The sequence below is a fragment of the Sphaeramia orbicularis genome, chromosome 2 (genome assembly GCF_902148855.1).
Source record: "Sphaeramia orbicularis chromosome 2, fSphaOr1.1, whole genome shotgun sequence".
Classification (NCBI taxonomy): Eukaryota; Metazoa; Chordata; class Actinopteri; order Kurtiformes; family Apogonidae; genus Sphaeramia; species Sphaeramia orbicularis.
Window position 1 is genome coordinate 17061756 of NC_043958.1, and position 25432 is coordinate 17087187.

Genomic DNA, 25432 nt, shown 5'->3' on the forward strand with positions numbered 1-25432 from the left:
GAAGTAAAAAGAATTGTACAATATGTAAAAAAAAACACATTATTTTTTAGCCTTTTTGTCAAAGTACAAGCTGAAGCACATGACAAATTAATATATAGCCTGTAATAAATAAGCCACAGACTTGCAATATTTGGAAAAAAAAGTACTTTAAGTAAAATTCCTACGGGTGAAAACGTAACACGAGAAAAGAAAATGCCAAATGCCAGCTGAAATGTTCTGAAATTGGATTTCAAAGTTCATGAAAGTGTAAGTGTAATGACCTGTCTTGGATATAGTATCAATGAACTAACAAGTTACCTCCATAGACCATATATAAATAGTTGTGTTGGACAGTAATGTCACAGTTATGAAATGCACAAACGCACCTATAATGGCTACCTGAGCTAATTAGCAGGTTAGCTAACCGACCATACAATCCATTAGGAATTAATGGTAACATCAGCTATGTTGGTTATTGTGATTAAATACTTGGGTCAAGTCACGCGCCTGTTGACTTTGAGTTAAAAAAATTAGAATTGAGATAATCATTTAAAACTTTTTGCAGTTCAATAGTATAACATCTTAAGTTTCTAAATCCATTAAAATGTTTGCCAAAAAAGGATTTTCAAGAAAATTACGGAACTTTTTATGCAAACTAAATTCAGTCCCTCGGAAAGTTCTCTAAGAATGAATAATAACATAACTTATCATTGCTATAATTTGAAAACTCAATCATATATTTCTGTTTTCAATATAGTTTTATGACACACCCTTTTATCATTATAAAAATAATTTTGTCTGAAAAATTGGTGTGAAATGCTTTTTTAAGCATTTTAATATCAGATGGTGCCGGTTATGTAGGGAATTTCACTTTTTTTTTTTTTTTTTGTAAACTTAATGATAGAATCCTCTGATTGCTTTGCTAGTGTAACTCCTTAAATACCACAACAGAGCAGTCGGAGCTGTTTTATTTACGACACAAGAGCTCTGAACGTCCAACCATTATAAAGCACAAACAGCAGAACAGACACAGGCGGTGCTCACCTGTCAATTACAGCTGCCTTGCACTTAATTATGCATAACTTTTTGGCATTTGGAAATCTAAATCGATGTGTTATATAAAACTTCACCCCACTTACAGTTGTCACGGAGGCAGAATTTGGCTAACACTCGTTTGTATTTTGTAATGCAAACATGTCAATTTCTGCTGAAAAGGTTTTCCATTTTAACAAGGACGTCTCTCGTTTTAGACCTAGCCCCCAGTGGACATTCAGATTACTGCAGATTTTGACGCTTACAAATCAGGGGTGCGTAGAGCCCTGTACTGTAGCCCCCATAGCAAAACGTTTGTGTTCTTAAAGCTTTACTTGTTAAACTTACTCAAAATCATGTAAAAATGCCCCAGAATGTGCTACATGGGTGTTATCAAGCCAACCAGAGTACAACATACAACAGGACTAATGACAAATACAGTTGTCAAAAAAATTATTAGGCCATCAAAAATAATCAAAAACAATAGTTATGGAATCAAGTACTAACTCCTGTGTGTATCGTATGACTAAAACAGACAGAAAAGAAAACATGGAATGCCAAAAAGCAATGTTTTTGGGAGTACAGTGCCATAGTTATTGATTTAAGAACTGAAGTGATTTTGGTTATTATCAAGAAAACCATGGAAAATGGGTAGATATCAGCTCATGATTCACAATTCAAGTTCATCATTGATGTTGTGTCTGCAGTAAAGAAGTCATGACACAACCTGAACTTCTTTTCATTAGTCATAAATTCACACCTGTTTCACTATAAACTATAGACATTAAGAAGTTTTGAAGCTTAGCAGTATTAATGCAACATCCCATGATGCAGTGCTCTCTGTTACGTACACTGGCCAAATACTGTATGTGTCGGTATGAGACAGGAGAGAATGAGAAAAGAGAAATCTCAATGCCAGTGGCAAATTACATAACAGTTTGTACTCAGTGTTAAGGTCGATTGTAATTTAATGCTTCTCACATTGAATAAACTGGGTGTTGAATGTATTCCAGACATAACTCAGCCCAACATACATCAAATGGTCTACTTTGTAAGAGCAACTGAAGCAAAAAAGTATGTGATTTGGAATGCATCCATTGTGGAATTACATACTTTTTGGGTGTTTGCGTGCATTAATATGTCTACGTGTCTGCATTTGGGACACACTTTTGGAAGAGTACGAAGCTACTTCAGACATAATGGCACCCTGAGTGGTTGGAAAACAAGGGGTTGACGCCAAGGCATGGCCCTGTAGGTTTTCCCCGTTAACATCTTCCTCGATGGGGACAGCTTAACACAAATTGAGCCATCTCTCCACGGTCTCACTCGACTTGTTAGTGAAGGGGGGCAGCGGCGGGGCCAGGAGCCCGGAGACTCTGATGACATTTGAGGAAGCCGGCTATAGGCTGGCCTTTTGAAGAAACAAGCCACAGAGAAGCGAGATCACTAATTAGCCCTCTGCGTCCCCAAGTCTCACAACTTACTGTCTTGTTAGATTTCACACCTCAAGTTCAACAAATAATGTGAAAGGATATGATTTAAATTTAACTCAGAAAGCAGGGAATGGAAATTCTGTAACGTTTTTTTTTTTTTTTTTTTTTTTTTTCTGAAGAACTTCTAGGTGACATTTTCCTCTGACTGAAAGTGACATTAACATTTAAATATGATTAAAATATTCCTCTCAAATATTAAGAAATCTTGTCAAAAAGCCAAAAAGGAATACGTTTGCTTTGTGGTATTCCTTCAGCTCATGATGTAATATGTTCAAACCTGCATTAATCATTAAAATGTGCTCATAATGTTCTGTATCAGCTTATCTTGCATGTGCTTCAACATCAATTCTGTTTAATCTGAACAGATTTGACATACACATATTGTTTTGATCTTGAACTCATTCCTGCTGTGTACCATTATTTTTTCACTGAGCCCGTTTACATGCACACTAATACTCCAATCATTATCAGATTTCTGGAGTTATAAGATTATTCAAGTGACCGTGTAAACAGTATAATCTGATAACAGCAGTAATCTGATTATGACAAATCAGATTAACACACCTGGATTTCTCCTCAGTACTCCAATGTCTTCCTGCATGTATACAGGTTAATGTAATTCATTTCATTCCTTTACATCTGCAAATTGTAGAAAATGGAAGTAACATAGTCAGACGTGAGCGGAAGACAGTAACAGGAAGTTTGATTCTGCCATCATTATATACGAATGTACTCCTAATGAAATACGATAATGGACTGGAACATCTTAACTGGAGTTTTAGATTATTGCTTTTCTTAAGTGCACATAAACACATCATATGTGATTATTACAATTATCTGATTACTCCCAGTTATTGGTCTTTTATGGTCATGTAAACAGGCTCCTTCTTATTGATATATTATATCAAAATTATTATCACTTTATTATTGACTGCTCTAACCAGTTTTGGGATTTACCGGGGCACATTGTAAATAATTGTGATCAGTGACAGCTACTAAGAAAAAGATAATTAGTGGTAAGATACACTATTTTAATAAGGTTATAAAAATGATTGCATTATATAATTTATGTAAATAGGAATCTGTAATCAGTTACCCTTCAAACCCTGACTACCAAATGACTTGAGGTGCTCTATTTGTGTCTCTGAACAGGACATTAAAACTCTATTTTACATAATGTTAAATTCTTTGAATGGGGGACGCATAATCCTGCATTCATTAACATTTTTGTGGCTTAGAATTCAGCCTGACCTTCACAGAATTACAACATACTGTATGAATGAAAATTGCATGAATGGTTTAAGAGTGGAGCTGCAGAATGAACATGATATCCAGTCTACAGGCTGATGCTTTAAAGGTTCAAAGCAAAATCTTGTGACTGGCATTATGCCATTATCAGTTGCTGGAGTATCGTTCAGTGCACCCGGCTGGAGCGCTGCACAGATGCAGCAATCGCTGACAATTATTTTGTTTAGGTTTGATTGCACATGATGCAGACAAGCAATTAACAAAACAATGTGACACAAAGATAATTCCTTCTCCCAGCAAATTATATTGGCTGTTCGATCTGAGAGCTGCTGAAAGGAGGATGGCAGGTGTTCTGTCTGCAGCTCCATGCTTCCCTGCCGATGTGCTGCTGAGCAAGGATCTGGACTAAAATGTCCCCATCTGTGCAGAGTTTCAGTTAGTATGAGACAGATAGTTAGTCGCATTTGGTAATTAGTTAACAATAGTTGCAGATCCTGTAAAGATTTGCAAAAACATCCTGAATAGAGTCAGGTCTGTAGAAGTTTTATTACAGCTGTGTTATGTCTATCCATTTTACACAATTACATCCTCTAAAATTGCCAGTAAAGGACTTATGATAGCTAATAACATCACTAATGAGCCATATTGAGTTTTACTTTCATGTCAGCAGTCATTTTGTCACACTGTCACACTCTTCAGATGATGGATATCTCACTAGGGAGTGGAACTCTTCAAAGTCTGATTATACTGTGCAACTCGGCCAATAAAGTAATCTCCATCTTTTTCTCCCTCCCTCACTCTTCTCTCTCTGCTGGCTCAGAGCCACCCAGACCTCAACCGCCATCAAACCAAAGGGACCAGGCTTGCGTCGTCCTCTCCAGTTCTGACAGCGAGCCAGAGCTCAGCCCAGGAAAGGCCCCGCCGCCCAAATCGCTCAAAGACAAACAGAGCGAAGAGGAGGAGGAGGAGGAGAAGGTGGATGAGCCTCCGAAAGACAAACAGAAAGTAGGAGAAGCAGAGGAGGAGAACAAGCGGCAGCTCAAAGGCAAACAATCAGCAGGAGAGCAAGGCGACAACATCGCTGGCAGTGGCAGCTGCCTCCCCCCTGACCACACACGGGGTAATCCCACCTGCAATCTTCTCCTTTTCATATCTAGGGAAATTGGCTGGTGCTGCATTGTCACTTGCCCATATAATGCTGTTTAATATCATCACTTCAAACCAATAAGGGACTATATCTCATTCCATATGGGGCTGGACGTTATTATTTTTACTCTTATTACTAGGTGGGTGTATTGCCTATTTCTGCACACAGAAAGCTACAACTACCCAGAAAGAGATATTGAGTAAACCCTTGGTAGTCTGAACTCTTCAGAGTGTAGCTGGCTTCAAATCAGTGACAAGTTATACAGTTCAGATTTTAGGCATCTGTTCAGAAAATTGCAATCACCACAAAGAAAATTTATTTAGTTTTTGCTATCATAACATCAGTTACATTAGTGTACCCTAGAAGGCTCTCTTTGTGGCAAAAAATCATGTGTGTGAATGGCAGAGTAGCTAATGCCACAGGCAAAGTTTACCTAAATCTGTGAGTTTTGGTCATCTATCCCCCTTAACCACAACCGGGCCCATGCTGGATTACTATAACTATATAGATTCCTTTCTCAGCGTCCAAAATAACACCTACCTATCACCAAATTTGATATATATGTTTTGTTTAGCGAATATGTACGTATATGTTTTTATCAAAGAAAGAAAATCAGACTAATAGGCATTTCATGGTGTATTCAGGTACATCTTGTAATCTCTTTAATTTTCATTGCGACTACATTGAAACCAACTGGGATTGGAACTCAAAAATCTACGTTGAAATGGCAAAAAATTATTTTCCTTTACTTAATAGATACAGTGTTTAACATTTAGTGGCATCATGTTGTGAGGCTGCAGATTGTACTGCCCTCCCCTCACCACCCCTTATGGTTTTCACTCATTAGAGCCAGTGTATGGTTTGTCTTTTACTGATTTTATATGTAAAGAAATATAGAAATCTGGTTCACACTGAGATACTATAGACATAAACAGCCAATTTTAAACTAATATAAAGACATGAGGTGAACTAATGGAAGCATTATTGTGATTGTATACCATTTCTGAGTCTTTAAATCCCAGACTGGACTTATGGATCAAGGGTGGACAGCTAATTTGTCGCTGAGGGCAGGAGCAGTAGGCCAGACTCAATTTTGCACGACATGAATTCTATACTGTATCTTTCTAAAAAGTTGTAAGTTGCATGGTTTGATTAGCTGCTATTGGTAACAACAGGTATTAGAGTAAGGGTATGAATCACAAATACAGACATTATACATTGCTGTGAACATATTTTTAGTTTTTTTTAAATCATAAAATCAGGGATGTACTGAAATAGTAAAATGTATTAATTAAATTGGCGTAGTAAAAACCCCAACATCACTATTCAATCAACATTTACCATAACAAGGTGGAAGATATGCATATTTCTACACCCAGGAAAAAAACAGCTTTAAATCCACTTTATACAATGAAGTAATGAAGTGCTTCCATCCAGCATTTGCTGTTTTTTTCCCCACATCTTTTTTGTTGAATGAGATAAAACTAGTCTCTGTCAGGCTTGAGGTCAGGTTGAATGTCTGAGGTGAATATGTGAAGGACAGCTGAGAGGTGTTCATTAGGGAGGGAGGGAATGTGTCTTCACATATGTGAGTAGAACCAGCATTTCTAAACATGACTATGTGTAGAAAGTTCTGGAATGTTAGATGTTGGGCTATGGCATAGCCCAGCATCTAACATAAGAATGGTAGATTGTTGAAGATAAGACATACAATACGATACGATACGATACAATACGATACGATACGATACGATACAATAAGATAAGATAAGCTGACAGCGGCAAATACAAAAATAAAGTGCAGGGAAGACAGAAAACAAAATATACACTTGTGAAACATAAAATATGAAGAAACCAAATAAATCTGCTATTTATATAGGTATTTCTACACTACTAGTCAAAAGTTTGGACTCACCTTCTCATTTAAATGGCATGAGATGTACCACAGATGGCCAACAAGTGCTCACCATCACTAGGAACTGCTTCAAGACTTCTGGAAAACATTTCAGGTGACTACCTCATGAAGCTCATCAAGAGAATGCCAAGAATGTGCAAAGCAGTAATAAAAGCAAAATGTGGCTATTTTGAAGAATCTAAAATCCAAAACATGCTTTGAGTTATGTCACTTTTTTTATTAACATAATTCCATATGTGTTCATTCATAGTTTTGATACCTTCAGTGAGAATCTATAATGTAAATAGTCATGAAAATAAAGAAGAAACAGGTGAGTCCAAACTTTTGACTGGTAGTGTACATATATTATGGCATTTGCTATAATTTGATAATGGAATTTCAAAAATACCCTGCTAATGTCTACAAAGGCACAATCTAGAAGTTCTATAAAGAAAAACAATATATTCTTGTACATTAAGTCCCAATGTTTTTGATAGTTAACCTCTGAAATGGTACCCACTAGGCATACACTGATAAAAATATGATTGACTAGAATTTCAATTCTATGTCTTAGTTCCTGAGCTGTTGACTCATAAATTTAGTTTCAGGCGGTGCCCTTTCATTCAGTAAAGTCCAACATGATAATGACTAGACTTTGTCTATTGGGAATCAATACTGATGTTAACAGTGCTAGCCAAACTAGTTAACATTGCTTACAAGCGTTCATTGTAATACAAACCTAACCACAGTTTGGAATCATCATCAAGCTGTAAACAGTTTATGGGATTTTAGAAAAAAGATCAACAATAATATGCATCACACAGGGTTCCCGCGGGGTCTTAAAGTTTTAAGTCTTGAACATACAAATCTGTATTTAATACCTTAAAAAATGATTTAAAAGGTTTTAAATTTGATATGTTAGGTCTTAAGTTATGTTGCCATAAACTTGTTGTGTTTAAATGTGTCTGTTAAATATCCAAGTTGCAGAGACAGTAACGTTATTCTACTCAGTTACACCCGTTCCAACCTGACAATTTATATTGAAATTAGGAACCAATTATCGCTAACTTTGCCTTCCCTGGTGAGAAATGACTTGGAACGGTGGGAAACAAGGCATTGGAGTGAATAAATAAATGTTCTTAAATTCTAGGAGTCACAAAATTTTGCGAGTATGGCTGTGAAATAGGCATTAAATTCTGTTCTAAATAGTCTTAAAAAAGTCTTAAAGTCTTACATTTAACTTGTAGAAACCTGGAGGAACCCTGATCACATACATGTACTAGTAACACCACAGAAGTATGACACTGTACTTAGCAACCTCAAATGTACTGAATCATTTTTATCGTTCTTCGAAAAATATGTCAGTCTTTATTTTCCTACACAAAATGAGAGCATGACAAATTTATGTTAATAAAGTAGAGAGGGGTCTATTGCATTAAAGGCCAATGTTTTCTCTGCATCAAGTGATCCTTGAAACACAAGCCGCTTCCTCTGTCCACTCTGGTTGTACATACACACAAGTCTGAGTCTCACAGGGATGTGAGGAAACAAATTCCCAATTATACAGTGTGTAATATTGCAAATTAAGACCTCTGTGTTCAAGTGCTCATGTCTCAAAGGGATACGCAAAGCAATAAATTGCACTAATTACAAAGAACTAATTACACCGTGTGCAATATGAAGAGCTCTGAAAAAATGCCAGTCTAGCAGAGTCTAAAAAGAGTCTGTGACCTGGGTGTTGCTTCTGTAAACGTGCACACATTTCAGGTCAGTTATTGGACGATGTAACTGAGCCAAAAGGACTTTAGTGCTGTTTTTTAAAGCCGCTTTGTCAATGCTTACCATAAGGAGGAATATCGTCTCATGCTCAAGCCGTTTAGGTTTTAACAGGCGAGCTATCAACCCCCATTACCCTTTAACATCCTAAGATCAGTGTGAAACAACTTGACAGATCACTTTCTTTTCAGAGTCACACACACAGGCTTTGACATCTATTAGAGCCCAGAGATTGTCGAGTGGTTAATTTCCTATCTCTGTAGCTACCTATGCCCCCCTACAGCCCCGAATTGAATCCCACTGCAGCTTCCCCCTGTAGTGCCTCCTGCACTCTGTTCCCCCACATCTACTCTACCGGGAAAAAAAAAAAAACTAAAAGTGACCAAAATACAACATACCTTTAAAAAAAAAAAAAAAAGGTCTATTTAAGTTGACTGTAGGGGAGAGATAAAAGCTTCACTGTCGATTCGAAATGGTCGCACTAAAGACACACCACTGGATGCCAGTTTGGCCCCCACCAAGTCAGCTTCAGCCATGTGCGTTTCCTTGGAGACCGCTAATATCTATCTATACATCTATCCAACCGTCTATATGGTCCATTAATGTTTTTTTTAGTTTGTTAGTTACATGCTGCCGCCAATCTGTCTCCGGCAGTGTGGGTTTAATACGAAACACAGTGGTTGTCCAATAAAAGTGACCTATGGGGTCAGGAGCGGTGCCTAATGATTTTCCTCTACCTGCCCGTGGTTTTAGAAGGCAAACCGCAGAGCTGTCGGCCGCCCCCACCTCTTGATTGCTCTGAGATTACTTTCCTCACAGCACAGACAGGCAATCACTCCTCCTCCTCCTCTCAGTCTTTCTTTCCCTATGTCGATCGCTCCGTCTATCTGCATGACCCAAACATTTAAACAGGAATACATGTCTCCTGGATGTTAGTTCAAACGCTGCACCAGCATCAGCTGCACCAAACAGCTTCAAACTTGAAGTACGTAGTTAGATTTTTTTTCTTCATCTTTTGTTTCGATCCTGCAGAAGATAAGATGACTCAGTCCAATTAGGCGTTGTTTTCTTTCTCTCGCAGTAAAATAACAGATAAATCCCTTGGGGTGTTTTGAAGGCACTGTTCATACTGTGTAAGTGACAGTCTAATAAGACGGCTTTGTAAGATGAATTGCCCCCATCGTATAAATGGCCCACTTAATGCAGCTGGCGCGTTCCGCCACTGCAAACAGGGAAAGGGGGGTGAAAACTGCTTACAACAAATATAGGGTGCACATTGCAGTGCTGCTAGGTTTCATTAGACATGTAGAAGGATAGATAGATGGGGTTTTGTAAAATGCCAGTGTCCTAAAAATGTTTTGATTCCAGGTCTGGAGAGCCGCAGAGTGCTTTCATCGGGTCGTCTCAGTATTTTAGACACAAAGTGGCCCATCTTAACTGAAACTGAGGTGAGATCAGAACAGCATGTACCAGACCCAGGAAAATTGCCCCTATGAGAACGGAAAACATAAAAATGAAAGATATGGGTATTGTACCGGATAGGTCAAGGAGAAGAGATGACTTATTGGGGTGATCTCACCTTGAAACCAGCGATATTGAACATCAGCTCAGCAGTGGAATATAACTGGAGTCAGTTTTTGAATAAATGCTGGTAGTAAAGCATGGTCTCACTTATGATTTAACACCAACTCAGTACTAGAATAGTTATCATTGTATAAAGCAGGGGCCAATTTGCACAAATACAATGTTTATGTTGAAAAAAAGTTCCATAAAACAGTGTATTCAAGTAAAAATCTGGATGCCAGAAATTTATTTAGTAAAATACACAGTATGTTTTCACATTCTTTCCCTTGTGAATGGAAGGTACACAATATCTTCCAGAAATGCTCTGATGAATCAGCTTATAACCATAACTGGACAGTTTTTAGGTTGATCAACTATGACTGGTGACTAGACAATCAGTGTCAGATAAAACCAGTTCTGTACCAGTCGAATTTACACACAGGTGAGCTGCAGTGACATGTGACCAGCAACACAGGTAGTAGCGTCACAACCACACACACACTTGCTAACATATCGTCAGCATGGTAATAAACGTCGCTCCTCTCTGCAGTAGTGGTACCATGCTGCTAAATCAAACACGTGTGATCGCTCATGTGCTACTGTTATGGCGTTGATGTAAGTCTACCATGTTAGATAAAGAGAGACGGTGCAGTTTCTTTTCACTTAAACTTAATGCGTAATTGTTTTTTTTCAAAGAAAAGTTAGGAGAATGTTTGCATATACTCTTTGGCATAGTTCTTAGGCCAGGGGTATCAAACATGCGGCCTGTGGGTTAAAACCGGCCCGCCAAAGGTTTCAATCGAGCCTGCGGGATGAATTTGGGAAATGCTACAAGTCAACAGTCAAAGGTGTTGAACCCATTTTAGTTCAGGGTCCAAAAACAGACCAATATGATCTCAAGTAAAATAATAGCATACTAACTAGCATAGCATACTACTAATACAAACTAACCTTTTACAAAAGAAGATGTGGATAACCTGAAAAAACTAAAATTTCATAAGAAAAGTAAGTGCAATTTGAACAGTTTTGTGCCTCAACTTATCATTTGTACAATGTTACACAAATGTTTGGTATTGTTAAAATTTTGGAATTTGGAACCAAAATAAGAACAATTTTTACATTATTACATCTCATCTTATTATTAACACACACAGATAATACAGATCACAGTGAATCTACAAATGCACAAAACATTTATTAACAGGCAGAATATTGTTAAAATTGCACTTAATTTTGTTTAGACATTTCAGGTTGTTCATATTTGCTTTGGTTATTTACATTTTATTGCTAAAGGATAGTTTGTAAATATAAATATTTTCATAGTGCTATGTTATTTTTTCACATTAAACTAAGAAAAAAATTTGGAGATGTCATTATTTATATTTTATGTTATTATCCCACTTGAGATTAACTGGGCTGAATGTGGCCCCTGGAAGAAAATGAGGTCACGGTCCACAGTAATAATGTCTTTATTTTGAAATGCTTAACTTTTTCTACATTTACACCTGTTCCAAAGTGATCCAGCATTTCACGATCCCTAAACTGGAGACTGTTGGAGTTGCTGCTCATCCTCTTTTAAGGTCATGTTGTAGCATGGATATACAGATGCAGCAAATTAGGTATTCAAGACCTGACTCTGTCCTTACTATCTCTGTTCTGTGGCAGTTAAATGTATTATTGTATCATGACATTCTGACCACATCCATCACAGACATGCTCTTCTTTGAACATTTTATGACAATTCTCGTGTCCAGTAACATTATCAGACCTCTTGGTTAAGTGATGTGTCTTTCAGGCTATGTTGGTGGTTGCCAAAATTTTCTTTAAAAAAAAGAAAAAAAGAAAACAGAATCTATCAAATTGGAATCAGCAGGTCAGATCTCTTAGAAATAAAAATCGGCATTTTGGTCATAATCTTCCATAAGTCCATCACTCAAATTCAGGAGAAAGTTATTTTAAATAAGTGAAAATCTTAACCCATAAGGACCCAGTGTGACATTTGTGGCAGTTCCCAAATGAATTTTTCTCTATATTTAACTATCCTTTAGTGGTTTATCACCATTTATTATAATATTATCTTCTGTATTTTGTGTTTTTTTTCAATGAAAATCAGCTATTTTCTAACATTTAATTTACTTATCATGTGGATGTTCATAAAAGTGCATTTCACACCAATTATTTACATGGATTAGTGGATAAACAGGGATTAAACAGTTTATATCAGTAGATGATTTTGGAAGATGATGGATGTTTGGGATGTATGGGTTAAAGTTGACATAATCTGGATTATATAATAGCGGTTTAGTTAGACATCCCTGCTAATATCATATTTTTAAGTAAGCCACAAAATATTACTATTGTATTTTGGAAGCTGTGAACTGAATTATGTGATTTAATTGTGATGAAACACATCAATGCTGGTGATAGTACAAAATTATGCACATTTTTAAAAATGTGAATTTTAATGGGGAAAATAGCTCAATGCATTATTTACTGTTGTAGAATTTTCTTGAACATTTTCACTTGAATGATGATGATGATGATGATGATGATTATTCAGCTGTTTCAGATCACTCATGACAATTATTCTTTACAATATACAATTTGAAAAAAAAAAAAAAAACGTACATACAGCATGGTAAGAATATGTATTATCACCCTCTAATCAGAACCCACCTCTCCGTCAGATGGATTCAACTAAGCCTGGTTATTTTCTGTGAAGGAACAAATTCCATTATATTATCCTATTGTGAGACAGTGTATTTAAAAAAAACTAGCTATTGCATGTTTGGCTTGTTTTGGATGTAAACTAATGTGTTAAAACGCCAAGGCAGGTATTGTCAGGCGAGTCTTGTTGGTTTGAGGAACACTTCAGGGTTTCAGTTTATTACTTAAAGGGACTGTAATGTGGCAAAGACAAGTGGTAAAAATATTCTAAATATAGCCTGCCCTATAAGTGACATTAATTAACCAGAACAAAAACGCAAAACTAACCCTTTCAGGCGCTTGTGTCGTTCGGCATAGGTGTCTTGTGACTCTCCGTCCTGTGGTTGTCCCTGAACAACTGCTGTCTCACACTTCCACACCTGCCCCTCCTCACTCCGCTCTCTCAGCCTCTCTCCGACTTTGCAGCACTTTTCACAATCACGCAGAAGTTGGAGTTAGATTCAGAATTGGGGTAAAGTCACGCAGTATGTGATGTCACCATCTCTGAGTGGGTCCCGCCCACCTCATCCCACACATCATTGTGTCATCCCGTCATCAGCGTGTGATTGGATACATTTGTTTCAGTTTGTCACTCTGTAAACTCAGTGGATGCTGGGCCATCACCACCACAGACCTGGTTCATTTACAACAAGGCGGCTGTTCGATAGAGCACATCAACCTGTGTCGGTATTTTCACCCATTCGCAAGCCAAATGCACACACACACATAAATGCACACACACAGGCAAGGCAGACAACTGGCCACGCGTAGTGATTTAAAGCAAGTATTATCAGAGTGTTATAGGTCATTGTCTAAATGAAGCGTGGTCGAGCAGCGGCGGTCTCATTTCCACCGCCTGACCTTTTCTTGCTAGATGCTGGCAGGAATGAGCGAGCTACATAGTTGACATTAATGGCCTGCTCCCTTTCTCCTCTCTTTCTCCATTTCTCTACATCGGCGATTGTCATTTTATCACTCTCGCTCTCTCTCTCTCTCTCTCTCTCTCTCTCTCTCTCTCTCTCTCTCTCGCTCTTTTTCTCTCCCTGGCTATGTTCCTGTCCTGTTGTTTGGCAGTTTCTTGAGAGAACTTGTGAAAAATAAATTGGGAGGTTTCTGTCAAATAAATTGTCTGGCTAAGTAGCTGCACAGTAAGACAGAACAGCACTGAATAGTTCAACATTGTTGGAGGAGGATTTTTCATATGGGAAAGATCAGGCGATCAATATCAGTATCATGTCTGTGTTTTAAAGTGCGGAGCTGGATTGAGGAGCTGTTTTGCATATTATAGCTACAGATAACATTCATAATCTCAGCTGTGCAGTTTTCAAGACTTAACCCATAAAGACCCAGTGCTACTTTTATGGCAGTTCCAAAATGATTTTTTCTCTCTATTCAACCTTTCTCAAGTGATTTATCACCATTTATTGTAATATTATCCTCTATATTTTGCATTTTTTTCTGTGAAAATCATGTATCTTCCTATATGTAATGTACTGATCATGTAGATGTTCATAAAAGCTCAGATTAAAGTTGAGGGTTATTGTAACAGAAACAGGGAAAACTGAAGAAAAAGTTACCTTTTTCAGCAAGTCTATCATTAACTGAACATAAACCAAGTGTCTGCATCCACTGACATTTATTAAACTCCATGGGTTTTACTGGTGAATCAGTGTTGTAGAAGATGACAGTGTTTCCATGGTAACTACAGAGCCTCTGAACATCCAAATGGGTCATATCTGATGACCATGAAAACATGACAAACTGCATTTTTCACCAATTATTTACAGGTATTAACAGGATTAGTGCATCAACAGATACTAAACAGTTTAGATAAGTAGACGATTGTGTTCAGTGGTGGATGTTTGGGTCTTTATGGGTTAAAGCAGTGACCACAGCAGTTCATCTAAACACAAGATAGTTCAAGAGAATTGATGTTTTTTTTTTTTTTTACGCTTAATTTTTATTAGTTATTTATCATTTTGTCATACAGAACATAACAAGTAACAATAGTCACAATCTAATATTAATGATAATTTAGGTTACAGTTATGAGATAGCAATCAAGTTACCTAATTAAATACATTTTTAAAGCAGCAGTTTATATAGCATTTCACAGGATTATGAGAGAATTGATGATTTTATTATTGTTTTTAGCAGCCAACCTTATTTTATAAGCAAAACTGGAGCTTATTTACCTTGAACTGATGACCTGTTGGTATGTCATTGTAACTAAGAAATATTCCACACATTCATTCATTTATGCACATTTCCATCCACTAGTATGCAAATATTAAGACTTGGTTCATCATCATCATGGTTTAAAATAGAGCTGAGCAATTTCACCACCTTAGATTGTGAAAGATCTTTGTCATGAGTTACGATCTACTTTTCAGAGGGATTTTACAGATTACTTCAATTTAAAAAAAATAAATAAATAAAAACTCACATAACATTAATTTTAATGGGCTGTTTATCAGTGTTATTATGGTTTTATACAAAGAGCATTGTGCTAACCATGGATTTGTAGCATTAATTTTGATAGCTTGTGTAATTCGGCCAGACAGTTTATTTTAGTCTGTTCATACATTAGCGACTGTTTGCACCAAAGTGTTTGTCTTCATGTAATGTGTGGTTTTGCTTCTGCTGAAGAAATAATGAAGAAGAATTACTGTAAGGGTCCTTACGTCTGAACTCCAACACACAGTGAGTCTGGTTTATACAGAGGGTTTAGAGTTATGATAGACTCTAAATGTGTTTTTGATTCATTATAAAACTTCACCTAAACAAATTAGACAGCAATAGTTTAGGTAATCAATGGAAAAACTGCAGCTGTATGTACAGGAAATTGGGACTGGTGTTTATGTTGTTTAGACTGTAATAATGTTGGTCCAAAATGGTGCAAAAAGCAGAGTGTTGTCAGATAGCAACAACAAAATAGCCACCATAAGAGCCTCTGGAAACTAGAAAACAACAAGAGGAAATCATATAATCTGCTTGTAATTCGCCCAATTTTTATAAGAAATGGTCATTGTCTTTTAGTCAAATCATGCAGCCTTACTTTAAATCTTTGCCAGTTAAATGTTGTATGTAATACACTGACATACCATTTAAGCTGACGATTGAGTGATTGAACTGATATACAAGAGGTATTTTGACAGAAACCTGAATCTACTTACATTTTTGCCTCGAAACCAAACATTTGGTCTAGATCACAAAACACTGAAACATTCAAGCTCTTTCGCAGTTTGTCAAAACCTCATGGCCCATCTATAATCAACAAGAACAGATTACTTTGCTTGTTTTCTTGAGGTGAAAGGAACAAGAACAAAGTCCGTTTTGGCCAAAATATTTCATACCCAAGTTCAGAACTCCTGGAAAGTCCTTGGCTTTTCCCACACCATAAAAAAAAAAAAAACAGGTTAATATATGTTAATTGTCCTGTCAATGCTCCTAAACCACGGTACTGATGAAGATCTAAAGTTGGTCCCCAAGCGCCTTCAATGGGAGTTCACTGCTCCTAATTTGTACTGCAGGCTGATGCTAATTGCTAATAGCTAATTGCTAATGCCAATGCTATGTACCGTGCGTGTATTAGGATGGGTAAAATGCAGAGACTGAATTTCCCCATGGGGTTTATAAAGTGAGTTAACCTTAACAGTTAATAGTTATTGGACATCACATGAGAAAAAAGTTCTGCCTAGACAATGTGTTGAGAACAAGCTGCGAGAAACAAACTACAGCTGAGAAGGAAAAAAAACAGTGCTATGTCAGGATGTTGCAAACAGTGGCACATCAGTGTCATTTTTTATTGTAAGGTGCTTCTTTTCCCGCTTCTGGAAACATTAAACATACAGGAACAGAATAATAAGACCTCTACAAATAAGTTGGTCGGTATATTAACTGCTTATAGTGAAGAGAAATTGACTTTTATTCCTGCTTATATGAAAATGTCAAAGATAATTACTCCAGCCTTTTCATTTTGGGTTCTGTAATGAAATGCTTGAAAGTAATAAATACGAGGTAACTTTTGCAAACACTGTTTATGCAACACATTTGAATGATCTGGTTCAAATGTTACAACTTCTCATTATCGTCGTCTGAATAATGAATCTAAAAGGCTGCTGGAGTTTAATGTCTATCCGAGCCATTGCATCACCAGAGGAGCAAACAGAGGTACCAATAAAGCTGTGAAAGTCAATAATGAGCCAATAATATATACTCTCTCAGATATTGCTCATCCTCTTTCTCTCCCTGCAGGCCAGAGAGCCGCGGTGTGTCTGTCTTCTGCTGCTGATGCTAATGACGATGATCGGGGCAATGATGGAGATGACGCCAACACTTCCGTTCCTGTCTACCCAGGCCTGCAGTTCTGTGCCAGCCAGTACACAGACCGAATATATATTTACACCAAGGTACCACTGCCTGCGAGAGCATTCATTTGTGCATATTGAGCGGATGTTTTGCCAATGATTTCCTAATCTGATTTTTCTTGACTCATTTTCTCAAGGTTGTGAATGCAACAAAATACTGTAGTACCTTCACAAAGAAATACCCTTCAACATAACTCAAGGAAAAAAATTTACCAAAGCTAAATTTGACTTGAAATGTATGAGAATACAGGAATCACACTAGGAATAAACCAGAGTTTTTTTTTCTCCAAATTTTGACAACAGATCACACATTATCTTTGAAATGGAACTCTCATTGGAAATTCAGATTTGCATGATTCAGAAAACTGATGTAAAGTCAGGAGCAGGCTGAAATGGAGGTGATTGTGTTGGAATGTTTATTGTGAATGTGACAAAGGAGCAGTTCAGGGAGATACATAAGATAGAGAATACATATGTAGAACCATATGAGGCTCTGACAGGGTTAGTTTGACCCACCTAAAAATACTCTGTACAGTCCTTTACCACATTGACCTGAAGTCTTTTAAAAACAAGTCAGAGTTCACCAACACTAAAAGCAGTTCTGCAGCCTGTGTTGTGGTGGCACTGTGGTGTTATGATTATTGCAGATTCAAACCAACTACAAAAAATACAATTGCAATGTTTTTTTCCCATACTGTGAGTTGAATAGTTCTGAATAGAGAAATAAAAACATTCAGTTCGACATCTGAAATGAAAGAGGGCAGATGGACCGAAAACCTGTGGCAAGTGGTGAGTTGAGCTGTTTTCTCCTATAAAATGGATATATTTATATATATCTATATATATCTATATATATATCTATATCTATATCTATATCTATCTATCTATCTATCTATCTATCTATCTATCTATCTATCTATCTATCTATCTATCTATCTATATATATATAGATATAGATATAGATATAGATATAGATATAGATATAGATATAGATAGATATAGATATATACATACAGATATACAGTATATTGATTTTAAGTTGTGTTACTACAAGGATTGATCTCTTTAGGTGTTTACAAGCATTTTCAATAATTCTGGCAATTCTGTGTATTCATGCATAAACAATTACAAATTAAAAAAAAAAAAAAAACTAAAGAAAGACTAATGCTGTAGAAGTAGCTATCCATGAATAATACAATATTAAATGTATGTAAACTGTATTATTCAGGTATTGCACAGGTGTTGCATTGCAGAGACCAAGTTAAATTATCAGGTTGTTTTTTTTTCTTATTGGTTTAAATACTCTTTACTTTACCTTCAGTACACTGCCTTCCTCCCTGTGGTTTAAACCAGCGTGAAGATACAAACATGCCTGCAGCATTTGAAAGCTGACCAAAAGAAACACCACACTATATCAAACAACAAAAATCAACACATTTTTCATTGCCATGAGGTATAAAATGAAAAAAGAACCTTTTACTGAGCAATACTGAAACCTTGCACAACAATTTTGCCATTTTTTTCCCCATTCCATTTTTACTAAAGCTTCAACTCTAAACATACAAATGATCTGTCCAGTAGAAAATGATCCTGTGTCTAGACAAGGTTTGTGATGTTTCAAGAGTCCCTAAAGGGGATTTTAACAGCTCTTAAAATTTGACTGGATTCTAGAGCTAATATTATGTTTATAGAGTTGCATTAATTTCTTGTTTTAATCCTCCAGTATCCCCCCAGAGAGGCCCTTCCTAATTACCAAAAGCACCATAGCAATGTCAACATTTCTTCATATAGTTTGTTTTGAACTTTTTACATGTTTCATCAATTTGAGCTGAAAACAAAAATATTTTTTTAACTCTTTAAATGCTCAAATATTTGTAATGTAAACAAACCATATTTTTTATGCAAAAAGCCCACTTTTTTCCAATATACCACATAAAAATTGGATTAATTAGTTTTTGATTTTTGCAGCCTGTTATATGTCACTGATTAATGGCAACATTGGTTAATATGCATTTTTATTTTTTGTGCTTGGTCAAATAATCTAAAATACGCCAATGCACATTTTTTGCTCACTTTGGATAATGGTGCTAGTGTATTCATTTTTTGATCATTTATAATGTGCTGGTTTTAGTGGCAGGATCAGAATTTTAAACACCATGCAAAAATGAAAAAAAATTGAAAACAACTGTTGAATTCTAACCTAATACAAATTGTGAAAAATAACATGAATTTTTATAACATGAAGTGCAAAGTGTGCGTAAAGTGCTCACTTGGACACCAGAAGGGCTCACATGGTGTCATACATTTAAACTAACAAGTTTAAAGTGTTTCTACTTTCATTACTTTCATCTAATATGGGTTAAGTCCAGTCAAAATGAGATCTGATAAAAACAAGTGGTGCCAGGAACAACTAACCTCACCCCTTGCACGTTTTGTAACTTATTTTAACATCAATCCAGCTGACGTCATCATGTCTATATATGTGTTGATGTCAGCATATCATTTGCCTCTATATATGTCCCAAGTTTGAAGTAAATTGAAACAAAATTGATGTTTTAATAGACATTTCAAATTCTGTCCATTTTAAGTAATTGAAAAAAAAAAAAAAAAGATTTTAAAAAATTCATAAAAAATTGGAACTTTGACCTAATTTTCCCAAAATATAATCAGACCTATTATGGGTCACCAGCAATCTATAAACCTAATTTGGTATGAATTCAACCAATAGTTTTGCTACTAAACTGTTAACAAAAAAACAAACCTAACCAAAAACAATACCCCTTGCCTCCCCTCTGGGGGGCAGGGTAAAAATGGCACATTTATTGTTCTCTGCCTGTTGGATTTAACAAATTTTGATCAACTTGGACATTAAGGCTTTAGAGTCACATGAGAATCCAGAAAAAAAATAAAGTAGCAAACACCTGCCATCACCCAATATTATTCTGCATTTTCACTGAAACTATCAACAAAGTTACAAACCAATTTTCCTTCATATCCTTCCTACTTTTTTTTTTTTACCAACATGGATATAATATAAATCGTAATGGTCTTTAAAAGGTCTTAAAAAGTGTTGAATTTATTGTTGAAGCCAGCAGAAGCCCTGAGGTGGAGTCAGCAGTGTCCTATTAATCCCTCCTTCATCTCTTCGATATTAAACGCTGTATGGCTGTTAAATATCAGCATGCTGATTTCATTTTATGTGTTTGTCCTGGTTATTACATTTTAAAATCCTCCCAAACATTATCTCCTGCAGCAATTTGAACACTGTTAAGTACAAACCTACATCTCTCTTGTGCCTGTTACCTACACAGAAACAGAAGCTCTTTTTCTTTCTAAATGAAAGTTCAAAGTGATGATTATTTCAGGTGTCAACACACTAAAAATAAGTAAAACCGAAAGGGCGTGTTGTTTACACACCCACTTAATATTTTCTTCCTCAGTAGCATTTTCCTGTCACACCTACAGTACAAGGAACATTGAACAAAACACAATTAATTTTGTGCGTCAAGATCTCTTAATCGTGATAAAGCTGACAACAGCTGTACAGTTGTAAAGTAGAAATCACACAGCTTTCTCTCACATTTTCACTCAGCAAACAATTATCATCTGAGGTAGATGAGAGGAAATAGTTACAGGCACTATTAAGAAAGTCAAAGTTTAAGATTGAAACATTTTTCTGAGTTAATTAGTGTTTTAAAAAGCTGCAAATTATTCTGTTTGCAAGCCGCGTTGTACCACAAACTAACTTTGATTAGCTACAACTTGAAAAACATACTGATATGTGTCATTGTAGGTTTAACCAACATGTCTGTACAGTTAAAAAAAAAACCAATGTTGTCAATCATCTTGATTCTCACTCTGACACATTTCTTTAAAGATATCTACATGTATTAGAATAAAGGCGGGAAGCAGGAGAGATCATTAACAAGCACCTTGGTTGTGCAAGAATTACCATGGCAACCAATGAAGAATAAAGTGCAGCCTGCATACAAAACTTGGATGTAATTGGATTCAAGTTCAGCAAGTTAGTCATTAAATCATCTGATTGTTTGAGTGAAAAACGAATGATTGTAAGCTACAGTGCATTGTAAAAATGATTACAATTAAACAAATACTAGGCATTTAAAAAGAACAGGGCAGGCGCATTATTCACAAAAGCTTCTCATAGTTTTTACCTACATCTACTGCAGGGCCTCATGTTTCCAGCATGACAGAAAACACACATTTTAAATCCTTTATGGTATTTTTAATTTATTTTTTAGATAAAGTGATGCATCCTGCCAAAATCACAAAATGTAACAGTATTTGTCTCTATATAAGAGAAGCTGGGACAGTAGAATACAGGTTGAAGGCTCTGGCACAACTTCACCTGCTCTCAAGACAACCCTGATGAAGGCCCCTATAGGTGAAATACGTTGATCTTTTTTTAGGATTAAATAACATTCTCCTGTACAAGCGCTGCTGGAGTTGTTGATCTGACAATAGAATACCAGCCCAGGTCTTAACTGCTAGAGAAGTCTACTTGAAACAGCTTGTGGATTGCTGTATAATAGTAATAATAACAATAAAAAAATGTATTTATATAGCATTTTTTGCAGAAAGTTTTCACAAAGTGCTTTATAATAAAAACAGAAATAAAATACATAGGCAATAAAACACGTATAAAAAACATACAGCTACATACATAGACAGAGGCATAAAAACATAAAAGGAAATGATGATATGTGTTTTTATATATTACTGTGTGTGTCCTGTTAAAAAAAGAGGAATCTGTGAAGTCCTGTCTGTTCTGACTGGTCAGCTCCACATCTGGAGTAACGACCCATAAAGATCACAGACATGACCCACTGGTTTTTCAACTGCTGTTTTGAAGCCAACAGTCTGCATTTAGCTGTCACCATCTGGGCTCTTTGGAGCTGGAAGTGACCATATTTGGACAAAAGGGCAGAAGTGCAGGAGTGTGAAGCATCATGGGTGATCTAATGTTAAACTCCAACTTATTTAAACAGCAAAATGGTAAAATGCATCAAACATTAGCACAACCAAATCATTTGATAGTATTATTAAATGACCAGAGCTAAAAAAAACAAACAAAAAAAAACATCAACACAGCTTTGCAAGTGAGTGAGCTGTTAATAAAAGCATCACACAGCAAGTGTGGAAACCTTCTGTTAGCCCTAAAATCTAATTAATAGAACAACACCTTAACAATGCACCAACAGAACACTTATTAAAGAGTCCAAATAAACCAAATGAGCCCAGAATGACTCACCTATGATGTACTATTTTTAGAGGGAAATTCAGTGTAAATCAGTAGGATACAATCCAATCCAACATTATTTGTAAAGCACTTTAAAACCACCACAGTGGACCAAAGTGCTGTACAGAAGAAATAAATAAAAACCAACATGAAAGAGTAAAAATGCTTTTCTTTTTTTCAGACAAAGTGTAGTTTTAAGAGGTTACCTGGTTGAAGAAAAGTATAATTGCAATAACAGAAGACAAAATGAACGTCACTAGCCTTAAAGGAGTAAAATACAAGAATAGATTAAAAGGCATAGAACAACTGTTCAAAAAACAGTGCTGTACAGAAAGAATAAATAAAACCTAAATAAAAGAATAAAATACAAGAATAAATTAAAAACATAAAAAGCTATACAATTTAAAACAAAACAAAACAAAAAAATGCATGATAACTCATCAAATTAGAGAAAATACAAGAAAAACCTATGAAGTAACAATACTGGTATGTGAGTGATGCATAGCATGAAACATACTGTATTATTAAAAACACTTTGATATCAGATTTGATATCATGAGTATGTGAGTAACCTATACTTAATGGTGCTATGCCGCTTCCATAACCATATCAGCTTCAATCAAAGTGTTTGTGCCTTTAGACTAAAACACAACAAGAACTTCAGACAGAGACATTACTTTAAACATTAAATAAACTCATATTTTTCCTTAATCTGAGCAGATAACTTTGGTCTATAACACCCACATTCTTCTTTGCATCTCATAGGTTTGTTTGAAACTTAATCCTTCTCTTATCATTGCTTTGAGTTACATAACCACAATATTCCTAGGGCTTTGTCAGGTATGTAAACATAATGTACCGTTGTGTAAAAGTACAGTGATGTAATAAGCGTCCATGTCTGAACGGCAGGCAGAACATAATTAATGTTAGTTGAAGTGAGATGTCTTTATGGAGACAGAGCCAACAACAGCCATACACGTTAAGTAAAAGGCATCAGTGCACTCTACGCATTACATACAGCAAACAATTAGCAAACAAGACAGATGAGAGAAAAGTAGTTACAGAGATTGTTAAGAAAGTCAAAGTTTATGATTGAAACACTGAGTGAAGTAATTAAATACATGGCTGCCAAGCATTTCATTTGAAACTAACTTTGATTAGCCCAAACTTCAAAAACATACCATTATGTGTCATTGAAGGTTTAAAAATGTGTCTTAAGCAGTGAAAACACGCTGTTACCAAATAACTCTGACACTTGATTTTAAGCCTGATTCACTCCTGTCAATTACCAAAGGAACAAGGGGCTGTTTGAGCCACTTCAGAATGTTTTTCTTTCCTCTGATTGATTGTGGCTGTGTGGTTTAAGTAAAAGAAAAGCTCTCCAAAGCCATTCATATTGTCTGGTTCAATACAAATTAAAGGGTCAGGTATTACCAAGGGATTACCTATATGATTTGACTTGTCTCTGCCCACCTGTAAGCCCTCCTCCATCTTCTCCTTTATTTACAACTCTCTTGTATTTATCATTGAGACAGGGGTCTCAATTGCAGGATTTTCTTTTACGTATTGAAAACAGGTTCATTGATACTTGGGTTTACGTGTGTGTGTGTGTGTGTGTGTGTGTGTGTGTGTGTGTGTGTGTGTGTGCGTGTGTGTGTAGGTGTGTGTGTGTGTGTGTGTATGTATGACAACACATTTTCATTCAATGCAAGAAAGCAACTAAAATTTTAGGCTTGTACAAATCAAATGGTAACTAATCTACTAAGAATAGAATAGAATAGAATAGAATAGAATAGAACAAAATAGCCTGTGTGTACAATGAAATTAGGAGTGCTACTCCAGTCAGCGCAACAATATTAATAAAGAAGATAAGAATAGAGCTAAGTAGAATGAAAAATAAAAAAAATAGACATAAAATATGAATAGACACAATATTTGTAGTATTAACAGTATGTGACAGTATACTATAATATGTACAAAGTAAATGTAAAAATGCATTTGTCAGATTACACAGATGTTAAAAAAAGAATTAACACTGTTTTTTCTGAAGCAGAGGATTTAATGACACTATATCTACAATACTTAGAAACAACCTATGGTGCAGTGCTTTCTAAGGCCTCAACCATAAGGACTGACCTCATGCTGGGCGAATAAATGTAGAAACACATTCACACGATTATGCAAGAGTTAAAAAGAAGTAATGAACAGATTTTCCGGAGCCTATGATGGAATTAGCTGTGTAATAAGCCAACACACAACAGCAATAGCTATAAACAGCCCCTGAAGCAATAATAATGATAATAATGATCAATAAACAATACAACAAGAACATACACATGATTTACAATATTGTATACAAACAAGAGAATGGAGAACAGATATATCAATAAAATAAGTAAATACTCTCTTAGGGCAATCAACTTAGAAGTTCACCTCACAAATTGTGATATTTGCTGAAAATGAAGTAGCAGTGTTAGGACAGTAAAGTTACGTAGATATCACAATTTGGCGAAAAATATGACTTGGGCAATTATGCTATTAGGTTAATGAAATGGAAAAAAAAAAAAAAAAAAAAGCCTAAAATTGTTGTTTTTGCCAGACCTGATAATGATCAGGACTAAGCTATCTTGCCAAACATGTTAATTATTTCTTATTCTAACAAATGCATTTTAAAGGTGTTAAAGGTATTAGCAAAACATGATTTCAGGCAAGTAGATATCTTCAGTTGAAAAAAAAGCAATGTATTAAGGTTAAACTCTCTCATTTGCTGATATTCAAACCAAACCATGACTTTTCTGAACGGTAACCAAACTTCCTTCACTGCCTAAATGTAAAAATTTGGAAGAATGTGATTTTCCAGTGTCTGGATTTTGTATCGCTACCATTTAACCCTAATCAACACTTATGCACTGAGGAAAGGAAAAAGCAGCAGATCCCAAAATGATAAATTGCATGGATATTTTAT

The 25432-nt window shown here is 35.9% G+C and overlaps 2 protein-coding genes across 3 annotated transcripts in view; both read left to right on the forward strand.

Moving 5' to 3' along the window:
- Positions 1-25432, forward strand: part of LOC115434446 (ly6/PLAUR domain-containing protein 6-like) — a 1359089-nt gene that overhangs the window by 1255999 nt on the left and 77658 nt on the right.
- Positions 1-25432, forward strand: part of zranb3 (zinc finger, RAN-binding domain containing 3) — a 133194-nt gene that overhangs the window by 61018 nt on the left and 46744 nt on the right. For all 3 annotated transcript variants that reach the window (XM_030156289.1, XM_030156282.1, XM_030156297.1), the window contains 2 exons: positions 4573-4872; positions 17095-17249. In XM_030156289.1, the coding sequence (XP_030012149.1) occupies positions 4573-4872; positions 17095-17249 (455 nt within the window). The remainder of the gene's footprint in view (positions 1-4572; positions 4873-17094; positions 17250-25432) is intronic.